The sequence below is a fragment of the Pteropus alecto genome, unplaced genomic scaffold (genome assembly GCF_000325575.1).
Source record: "Pteropus alecto unplaced genomic scaffold, ASM32557v1 scaffold78, whole genome shotgun sequence".
Classification (NCBI taxonomy): domain Eukaryota; kingdom Metazoa; phylum Chordata; class Mammalia; order Chiroptera; family Pteropodidae; genus Pteropus; species Pteropus alecto.
Window position 1 is genome coordinate 11642858 of NW_006443124.1, and position 11146 is coordinate 11654003.

The following is an 11146-nucleotide window of genomic DNA, read 5'->3' on the forward strand; positions in this document are numbered from 1 at the left end:
CAGGTGGAATTTTACAAACACTCACAGCCGCTCACTTGGCAACACCAGCACCACTGATTCCCTTGGGTGCCATTCACCCCAACCCCCCGCCCCAGGCTGTTACAACTAGGAGAGCCTCCTGGGCACAGAAGGAGGTAGCCATGGCTAGGCTCCTAGCGACCACCAAGTCCCACCCCAGGTCAACAGAGAGGGCATGACGGTCATGCCAAGGCCCTGTGAAATAATGAGATGAGACCGGACTCCCAGACCTAGGCTTTGCCTTGTCTCATGCCAAGGGCTTGGTGGTACAGGCTGGCTCTGAGGCCCATGTCCTCAGAGGACCTGAATTTGCAGCTCTGCCCTATAGTGGCCCCCATTGTCTGAAGGGAATCTCAGGGTAAATGTGAGCAGTCCTGACTCTGTGAAGCCAGGGCAGAGTGCAGGCCCTGCCCCAGCACAGAGCTGCAGCCACCTCAGATGCCTCCTTAGGTATTGGCCACCTACGTAGGAGCCCAGGGAGGAGTGGGTGGCCAAGTCCTTTCCCCACCACTTCCATCGCCCCAGGTGAGTGGGATTCTTGGAGAAGAATGACCCAGCCATGAGAAGATGGCCAGTGCTTGTTGCGAGGCTGGGGAGTAGCCCACCCGTAGTTTGTGCCTGGCAAAGAGCCACTGACTGGCCTGACTGGCTTATTGCTGCTTACAAGCTCTGGTGCCCAGTGCTGCCCCCTAGCACCTGCAGCCTGGGCCTGGGCTCTTCTGAGCAGGTCTAGAGCTTTTTGTTTTCTGTTCACCACCACTGCAAAGGAGAGCATGGGCTGTGGATATGGATGGCGCAGTGTTGGCAGGGGCGCAGTGGTGGTACAGTGTAAGGCAGTGATTTGGGAGGCTGTAGTCTGAGGCTTGAGACCTGACTCCCCGACTCGCTCACTGTGTACCTGTAAATGGAGGTAACTTCTTCAGTGGAGTCTCTGTGTTCCCACTTTATAATGAGTCCATGAGCTCTTGTGAGGATCCAACAGGGCAGTGTGCAGGCAAGGGCTTCCCAGGGCCTGGGAATTCAGGAAGTTTAGACAAGTTCTGTTCACCCTTCTCCTGGGGACTGTGATACCTGGGTAATTTCTGAAAGCTCGGCACATTGGGGAGACCATCCTCAGACTTGTTGTGCTGACCCTCGTGTAAGATTTCATGGGCTCAAGACTTTACTTCCTGCCTGGAATATTCACTTCACTAAGTGCTCCATGGCCTCTCTCGACTCCAGCCTTGGTATATTTGCTTCCCTTTGCTTGGGACACCCTTTCCTCTTCACTCTTCAGTCCCTGCCAGAAGTCTGCCCTGATTCTCCATACCCATTTCAGCACCTCCTTTGGCTCCTAATGCCTGATCACAGCCCGAACCACACTGCGCGGCACTGCCCGTTCCATCACGTGTCTCCCCCATGGGACTGAGGGCAGGCCCACATCTGCCTTATCCCAGTACCCAATACTGAGCTAGATGAGAGTGGGGCCATCTAGGTAAATGTGTGGGTGGATGGATGCATGGGATGGAAGGGTCGATGAGTGGTGAGCGGGTAGATGGATGAGTAGGTGGGTGAGTGGTAGATGGACAGGAAGATGGATGGGTAGGTGGGTGGATAGATGGGTAGATGGGTGGTTGGATGGGCGGATGGGTGGATGGATGGGCAGGTGGGTATATGGATAAGTGAATACCTGGGTGTGTGGATGGGTGGATGGACAATGGGTAGGTATATGGCTTTGGCCATTCTGGGCTGTGGTCTGTGAAAATCCAGCATTGCAACAAATGCCCATGTTCTGCTACAGCTTGGGGCCCATGAGCAACTGCCAAGGACAAGGGACTGGTGGTAGTGAGGTTCTAGGATTCTCTCTGAAACTTTTGGAACCATACAGCTGAGCTTTTAGGAGCTCTACAGGGACATCTAGGGGCTCAGCTTCCCAATCCCATGAGTCAATTCAGCCCATTAGAAGAAACGTCAGTCAGCTCAGAGCCCACCCCAAGAGCTGGTGGCATATCTGGATTGTCCACTATCAGGTGAGTCATTTATCTGATAGACCTTGGCTGTGACTTGGTGTCCCTGTCTGCAGCTTAGGAAAATAACTGTTTCAAGAAAGCCAGCTGGCCACCTGGCCAAGACCCTCCCAGAGCAGTTTTCCTTGAATTCACTGTGGTCCACAGCTGGGCCTCCACTTTGCTGATGAAGAACCTTAATTTGATCGATATGCCGGGACTGGTTCGTTCCTGTGAGTTGGCTTCAGGACTGATCCAGCTCAAAGCGGCTGCTGGCAAAACCAGATTTCTGGCTTAGAAATTCCGTGAGAATGCTCTGGCTGCCTAGGGGCTCACTTTCTCTGCTCCCCAGGGAGCACTCAGAGCCTGTGGGTAGTTTACAAGTGTTCTTGGGATGCAGACAGCTCATTGTACCATCTGTAGAGCATAAACTCCTATGGGGCCACAATGCCGAGGCCTAGCCACCTCTGCCCAGTGTTTGGGCCAGCCTGGGCTGAGCAGCCTCTTTGGTCTGATAAGCACCCCCTTAGCCATCTCTTTAGTCCCGGCATGCCTCTGACTGTGCCAGATGCAGTACAAGGAGCTTTACATGCCTGAGTGATCCCGTCTCCATGGGGAAGCAGAAGTCCAGAGAGGTGGTATATGCTCCATCTTGCATAGCTTCTAAGTAGAGGAGAAGGGATTTGAATTGAGGAGCTTTACTCGCTTGCTCAGCAATGACTTTGCATATCACTGATCTCATCTCTGGTGTGGTGATGTTACAGTTTAGCACAAATACCATTTATTGGCATTTCAGCAGATCTCCACTCTCTTAGGGGTCAAGCAGTGGCTGTTTGGCTCACATCCCACGGCTGCGGAGTGGCTGCTGTGGGGTCTCTTATTTCTTCAAGAAGGGAGACCGCAGCCGTGCTTCCAAAAGTCGTGGGCCAGTGAGCAGGATGCCTGTGGATGGCGCATGGCTGCCTGGGACCCACCAGCCTCACAGGGCTAGCAGACCTGTAGGCGTCATGTAGCACTTCTAGCCTCAGGTCCTACTGGGCAGTGACACCATGGAGGTCCTTGTGGGGATAAAGGCATTCAGTGCCTGGCCTACCCAGGCTCCCTTCCTCAGTCCTGGGCATAGCACAGAACCCTGAGCCCAGCTGGCTGTATTTCTGCCCTGCCAGCACTGCTTCACTTATCAGCTAACAAGAGGATGTGGCAGCCTGCTCTCTTTGAAGCAAAATCAGTCATCAGTGCTTCTCGGAAGTGCTCCCACTGCCTACCCTGGGGCATCCTCCATGTCCCCCTGATAGGCCCACTGTGTCCACCTGGACCGTGGTGGGTGAGCGTGGCACCCTGACCACCATATACAACATCACAAGAGATGCTGGTTACCCTGGGATTGTACAAGTATTTGCTGAGCTCTCTTCCTCTGAGCCTTGGTTCCTTTCCCTTCCCACCAGTTTAACACCTGCTCCTCTCTGCCACCTCCCTTTTCCTCCGGACATTAGCTGACGGGGTCCCAGGGAGGACAGCACAGGTGATGACAACTGCTCCTCTTGGCACTTGGTCTGTGGCAGTGCAGAGCCACAGTGCACAGCGGTCAGCAGTCTGGGGACAGCTAGTCCTCAGAAAGTTGGCACCAGCATCACCTCTGACCCTGATAGGTTTTTGGCTCCAAATTTTCTATAAGGCGAGCCCATGGGAGGCCAGGTTGTGGGCCTGGGGGAACCCTGCTGACTACTACCCACTGAGCCCTTGTCAAGTAGTTCCTAGCCCTCACATCATGAGGGCTAGAGGTGTCTGTCAGGGCTGGTCTGTGGGCTCTGCCTGTGTTGCCTTCTGTGTCTCCCTCAGGGTCAGGGCCTGGAGCTGGGAGCTTTGAGGTGGAGTGGGAGGAGCCCACACGCCTTCACCCCACTCATTCTGGGCACTGTGCCAGGCATGCCTGCTGCCATCTGTCCTCTCCACACCCTAGGAGCAAAGATAAGCAAAATACTGCGACCACACAACAGAGGCAGAGCACTCAGGCCCTGAGGCTCAGGAAGCATTGACTCAGAGCTTTCAGAGCCCTTGGAAAATATGGAAGCAGTTGTTAGCGGTGGCCCAGGGCCTGAGCATATGGTTCCCGGGAAAACCGACTAGATGTCTGACTGCAGGTGTGACTGCTAAGGGTTCTGGCCTGTCACCGCAAAGGCCCTTCCAGGAGACTGGCTGTATATCCCACAAGTCCAGGGCCTGCCCTATAGTGTATTTGGCCAAGACCTGGCCAAGGTTGTTGTGTCACTTGTCATCCAAGACAGGTGGGAAGACATATACCAAGGATTCTCCCCCTCACCTGCCTCTTGTTTCCTGCAGAATTCATTCTCTCACTTCTGGAGAAAATGCAGACACAGGAGATCCTGAGGATGCTGCGGCTGCCCGAGCTGGGTGACTTGGGTCAGTTTTTCCGCAGTCTTTCAGCCACCACCCTCGTGAGTATGGGTGCACTGGCCGCCATCCTCGCCTACTGGTTCACTCATCGGCCAAAGGCCTTGAAACCACCGTGTGACCTCCTGATGCAGTCAGAGGAAGTGGAGGTGAGTAGAGTGGGAGCGAATGAGCTGTGGGAAGTAGTGGGCAGAGGACAGGCATCTTGAAGGTAGAAGTAAACTTGTGGCTTGTTTGACCTCAAGTGAGAAGCTCAGGTTCCCCTGGCAGCCAGCCAGCAAGTCCCAGTGGCCTTGGACAGGGTCTCCTACCAGGTGCTCCTTCTGCCTCTCCTAGAACCTGAACCCTGGTCACAGCCTGACCTTGGCCTTGCCCTGGTCTTCTAGTTTGCCTGCTTTTTAGGTAGGGACCTTGGCTCAATGGTGCCTGAGTAGGAGGCCTAAGCAGATTCTCAGAGGGCTGCCAGGTAAATTCCCTTGCAAACCCTCCCTCTACCCAGCCCTGGTCTGGCGCTAGGATCCAGAGCTGCACCCTGACCTCCCTGAGCACACAAGGGGAAGAAGGTGCAGTGGCCCAGCCTAGACAGAGGTGTTCCGGGCTCAGTCTAGAAGGACTGGTGAGATTTGTTTTCTATTAAGCTTATGGAATTTATTTTGCCCTTTAAAAATTGCCTTATTTGAAATTTTAATTGTATTCATTCTGAATAGATAACATATCCACACTTCTGAGAAGAACAAAAGGACACATACTGAAAAGCTTCCCTCTTCTTCCCCTGGCCTCCCAGTTCTCCTCCCCTGAGAACCGTGCTAACCGTTGTCCCTGAGCAAGCACACAGATACCCGCACCCCCTTTTAAAATGATACCACTCTATGTACACTGTGCAGCACCTTGAGTTTAGCTCTTAACAGTGCATCTTGGTGATCATGAGCATGGCAGAATTTTGCCTGGTAGGAGAGGGCACAGGTCAAGGTAGGGCCAGGACCCTCAGGGCATTTTCCAGCAGAAGGACCAACATGTGAAAAGGTGGAGGTGTGAGAAAATGCACTTGGTGGCTTTGGGAAGTGGTGATTCGTATGGTTGGGAGGTAGAGAGGGGCTACAGGTGGGCTAGCAGGGTGGTGGCGAGAGTGGCCTTTGGTGACCAGCAGCCCTGGCTGTGCCTCTTGCTAGGCATATGGTCCTTAGCAGTTTCTTAATTCTCTGAGCCCCAATTTCAACAGTAAAGTGAGTAATAAAAAGAGTAGAGATGATCCAGAGAAAGCACTAAAACTGGTTGGTTTTGGTAAGCCTATAATGACAACTCACCTGAAGAGGTCAACAAGGACAAAGTCACATGAACTGGGCAGGGCCCCTTGGGGTGGGCAGCATGGATTTATTTTGGGTTTTCAGTAGTAGGGAGAGACAGGGCCAATTTCTGCTGTAGAAGGGTGGCTGTGGCGTGGGCAAGCGTCAGTAGGTAACTGATGCATCTGGGCTGGAGGTGACAGTGGTCTGGATAGGGTCTTGATGGAGAGTGGCCCTGGCTCAGTGTGTGCGGGCCACAGTTACCTCATGGGTCTGGCTGGGAGGACAGCCCATGGCCACAGCTGAAGCCTCCCTTCCTAGGAAGACTGAGCCCTCCCTCACCTCATCCCCCAGGAGCACAGAAAGCCAGAGTGGCTACAGTGGGGCAGGCAAAGGATTGAGTAGGAAATGAGGTGAGAGAGGTAAGAGGAGCCCAGGTCATATAGGGACTGGTAGCATTTACATTGTGTGCTGCAGGGTGAGAAACATAATTTGGATCGCGTCGTTCACCCCAGCTTAAAATCCTCCCCTGGCACCCATTGTCCTAAACCTAAAGTCCAGACTCCTCGCCTTCATCTGCAGCCTCTCTAGCTTCCTCCTTTACCACTTGGAGCTCCATGAATTGCCTGCAGTTCCCTGAATGCATTTGTGTCTCCTACCCCAGGCATTTGCACTTGCCCTTGCCTCAGGCAAGACTGCCTGGCAAAGCCTCATGCATCCTTCAAATCCCAGCTCAGCAGCCACTCCCTGATAACACTCACCGCTTGAACCCTTTCTGTTCCTGGCACGTGGTCTTGCTCTACCATTTCTGACACCCTGAGTGCTACCCAAGTCTGACGGTATATGCCCCCAGCTTCCCACACAGGTCTTACATGGGCCTGGTGCTCAGGAAACACTCACTAGCCAAACATAACTTTCCACTACAAAACACTTGAGAGCCACCTGTGGTTTTGAGTTTGGCTCTTTGCTTTGTGACTCTCCAAGACATTTTCCCTCAGACCCAACGTTTCAAGAGGTGCATTGGGTCATGGGCTAGCCCAATGCAGCTGAAATTAGGCTTAGCGAAGAGATGGAATGCTGGTACTGGAGAGTTCTGGGTTTGGGGAGCCCTCGAAGGGGAGACAGGAGAAGCCCAGCTCCTCTCCCTGGCCCGAGGCATCGAGAGTATTTGCTGCCTTCCCACTTAGATCCCCACTACTGAGGACCCAGGAACTCACTGCCTTATTCCCTCCACAGCCTTCTAGCCCTCTGTTTTTGGCAAAGTACTGTCAGCCACTCCTCAAACTAATTCACACTATTACGTGAATGATGGATGGCACCTAAATAATTCTTAACCTAATGGCATAGCAGCAGCAGATGGTGGGATAGGGGATACCTTGGCAGGTTGATCCTGACACAAGGATAGGCTAACTCCAGCCAACAGTGAACCACAGTAGTGTGAACAGCAATTGAAATTCTAGACATTTTGTATATGCTGACCTAAGGTGTGGGTGCTGTGTGTGTGTATGGGAGATGAGTATGCTGGGCCTGTGTGCATGAGCCAACTGTGAGTGGGGATGCATGCGGGTCAAGTGTATACAAGCCATCTGTACATGAACATGTGTACAGGTTGTGTGTGTACAGTCCAGGTGAATATAGGCCATGTGTGTTAGTATACACAGAGCATGCCCCAGCCCCAGCTGGGTGGCGTGGCCTGGGTGTGTATTCAAGCTGTATACAGCCTGATGCATACTGGTGCCTCCTCCTGATGCCCCTGCCTGCCTCAGTCAGCTTCTCTGGCCTGTGTTTGGCTCATAGGACAGTGGTGGGGCCCGGCGATCCGTGATCGGGGATGGCCCTCAGCTGCTCACTCACTACTATGATGATGCCAGGACCATGTACCAGGTGTTCCGTCGTGGGCTTAGCATCTCAGGTGAGAGGGGCCATTGGAGTCCGAAGGGGCTAGGGCAGAGGTTGAGCCAGTGCGAGGGTAGGGGCGAGCCAGCATGGTACTGGGGCATGGCAAGTGAGTGGTGCCCAGGCCCAGAGGGCAGTGGCCACTCTTGGCCCTCCTCCTACCCAGTCAGAGAAGTAGCTACTTTCTGTGGCTAAAGGCCTGACCTCAGCTTTGTTCCAGCCCTAGGACTTGAGCCCTCATACCTGAGCTTGAGCCAACTCTTAGCCTACACTCTGTATCTCCCATTGGCTGCCCCTGGTGAACCTTGAACTGCAAGGCCACAATCTGGCACGGTTCTGAACCTGAGCTTCTGAGGTGCCTGGGTGACCCAGGGTATGGGGCCAAGCAAGGTGGTCTCAGAGGTGCCACCTCTGTCCAGTGGCTCCAGGTCTCCATGTGCTTTTGAGGCTGTATCACACAGGTCATGGTAGAAACCAGCACTGTGTCAGCCCCCATTCCTGGACCTCCCTGATCCCTGGGGCGATGCCGTGCTTGTGGGCTTTAGGCCTTCTGGGGTTTCAGCAGGCCAGAGAGGGCTGTGGACTACCCCACAATTATAGGGTGTCCATCCAGGTGTCTGATGGGCAGGTGCAGGTAGAATCCCCACCCTGTCCTCCTGCCTTGCACAAAGCCTGCTTTTCTCTCTTCAGGGAATGGACCCTGCCTTGGCTTCAGGAAGCCCAAGCAACCTTATCAGTGGCTGTCCTACCAGGAGGTAAGTGATAGAGGACAGTCTCCATCTTGCCTGCGCATGTAGACCTGGCACTTGTGGGGCTGGTGGGTACCTTTCTGCGTCTCAGAGGGTCATATTTTCCTTGCCTGGCCTCTCAGCCATACTCCTGGCGGCAGTCTCGCAGAGCTGCCAGCATCCCTGGGTAGGGAGTTGGGGAAAAGGTCTCTCAGACCTGTGGAAGTCCCACCTGGGGATCTCTCTTCCCAGCTGAAGAGTCCTTGCCTTCTTGTCACTTTCTCACGACTGTGTGCAGGTGGCTGACAGAGCTGAATTTCTAGGGTCCGGACTTCTCCAGCACAATTGTAAAGCATGTACAGATCAGTTTATCGGCGTTTTTGCCCAAAATCGGCCAGAGGTGAGCATCTGCCTTGACTGGTTTTAGAAGTATCAGTGGAGAGGGGTTTGGGTACCATAGAACAGCCCTGGCCCCACTGATCGATTGTAGGGCCTGGGAGAAGAAGTAAAATGGAGATCCTTGGTCCATGCCATGCCACCCACCATCCCGCCCCTTCCCTTGGCTTTGCCCCTACTTGAGAATGGACATCCCAGCCAAGCTGCATCCACACCCGACCCAGCCCCATACACAGCTGCTCCCTCAGCTAGTGGGGAGGAAGGACTTCCGCCTGGGGCTGTTTGGAGTCCCAGAATTCCCCGGGGCGAGCATGGTCTAGAACACTGGGTGGGCAGGCACAACCCATTAGCTTCACGGATTCCTTGCCACATGCAGAGGGCTAGAACAGAGCCCCCTTGGTATAGGACCCAGAGCATGGTTCCTGGTTGCTTGGGCCTGAAGGCAGGACAGCCCTCCTATCTGCAATTTGTTCCCCCACCCCTGACCCGCGTGTCTCCACAGTGGATCATCGCGGAGCTTGCCTGCTACACGTATTCTATGGTGGTGGTCCCTCTCTATGACACCCTGGGCCCTGGGTCTATCCGCTACATCATCAACACAGGTGAGCCCACCACTGCCTCCTCCCTGCCACTGGCAGCCTCTCAGGTTGTGCCAATTGCATAACACTAAAAAAAGCACTTTCCTTCCACTATCAGAGAATGCTAGGGGCTTCCATTTTGGCCCCTGAGTTGGCTTCCTGAGTCCAGCTGTCTCCAGTTAGACTTTATCACAGGCTCCTTCCACAGGTCTGGCTGCCAGAAGGAGCCTCTGCACCAGCCCCCACAACAGGCTGCCCACCCTATGCAGTTCACTGCAGCTTAGGGCAGATGCTGGGGTGGTAAATACCTCAAGCTGACCTGGGATGATGGAGGCTGAGCCCGAAGCAAAGGGGAGCTCAGAATCCACTCCAGGAGATGCCGCAGCCTTCTGCCCTTGGCTCCACAGGCTCTGTGCACCTTCCTCTGTACATAACGCATGGCCCACGTGGCCTGTCTTACTATTCATTTGCACACCAAGTGTGGCACGCACAGCCCATAGTTCTGCTGCCCGCTACGTGCTGCCCACAGTCACGGCCTGTGCCTGCATAGCCTGACTCTCCTTGATGGTCCCTGCAGCTGACATCAGCACCGTGATTGTGGATAAACCTCAGAAGGCCCTGCTTCTGCTGGAGCATGTGGAGAGGAAGGAGACTCCAGGGCTCAAGCTGATCATCCTCATGGAACCATTCGAGGAAGCCCTGAAAGACAGAGGGCAGGAGTGCGGCGTGGTCATTAGGTCTATGCAGGCTGTGGAGGTGAGGCGCTGCTTCTGTTGGGGACATTTGCTGGGCCACAGCTAGTTGGCCACCAAGCCAGAGATGCTGATTATCTGCCCCTCTCCTGCCCTCGGGTGGATGTCGTGGGCCATCAGGATGTGTCAGGGTTGAGATGGGCAGGCTTCACAAGGGCTGGTGGTGAGTGATGGGGTCAGTGCCCACAGCATCCTCTCAGTGACAGGTTCGATTGGCTGGCACAATTAATGGCACAGGCGCCAACAGGTGGATGGTGGTACCAGCCTCGAGCTTCCTCATTTCCAGCCAGCCGTCAGCCTATCTGAGCCTGAGGATAGTAGACGTGAGGTTCCGGAGCCATGGAGAGGTCCTTGCAAATGTGTCCCAGGCCCCCAGCAACCAACAGAAGCAATTTTTCTGTGCATGACCTCCCCAAAAATGTCAGGTTGGTGGCAGCTTGTGGTCTGCTGGAGTAACACGGAATGTCCTGGCCTCCAGAGCTTCAGGCCCAGCTCAGTAGCGATTGACCTCAGTTCTGCCATATGGGGTCTGTGCCCCTGGGCCCTCCAGTTCTCCTTCTGCTCCTGACGGTACCTGTAATGCCTGTGCGCTTGCAGCCTCTACAACTTGAGGGGCCACACCTACACTAGCAGACCCCACCTGCCCCTTCAGCCCTGCCCACTAATCTGGAAGCCCAGGCCACCGAACCACTCTGTCTTGAGCTTGTATCCAAATGTACCATGGGCACCTCAAGCCTTCTTGCCCTGTCTGTAATGTGGGGGGCGGCCTAGGCCTTGGCGTGTATCTGAGAAGAGGCGACTGAAGCGGTGTTTCCAGATGGGCCACATCTGGGCAGAGAATCCTGAACTCTGGGCTTGGCACAGGAGCAAGGCACGCTGTGCTGAGTTGTTTTTTTGTTTGTTTGCTTTTTGTTTTTGATTATTTTTTTCTTTGACTAATGAGAACTTTTGAGCACTTAAAATCAGTATTTTCCTCTTCTAGGACTGTGGCCAACAGAATCATCATGTTCCAGTGGTAAGCTCATCTGCCAGCAGGTCTTTATTGAGCAAGATGGTGTGCGGGGCACATCCTCACAGAACCCTTCCTATGTGCAGGGG

The 11146-nt window shown here is 54.2% G+C and overlaps 1 protein-coding gene across 1 annotated transcript in view; it reads left to right on the forward strand.

Moving 5' to 3' along the window:
• ACSL6 (acyl-CoA synthetase long chain family member 6) overlaps positions 1 to 11146 on the forward strand; it is a 40020-nt gene that overhangs the window by 1234 nt on the left and 27640 nt on the right. Inside the window, 7 exon segments of the mRNA XM_006923163.3 lie at positions 4344 to 4564; positions 7496 to 7610; positions 8285 to 8349; positions 8621 to 8722; positions 9221 to 9320; positions 9874 to 10052; positions 11031 to 11063. Coding sequence (XP_006923225.1) covers positions 4370 to 4564; positions 7496 to 7610; positions 8285 to 8349; positions 8621 to 8722; positions 9221 to 9320; positions 9874 to 10052; positions 11031 to 11063 — 789 coding nt within the window. The 5' untranslated portion in view covers positions 4344 to 4369.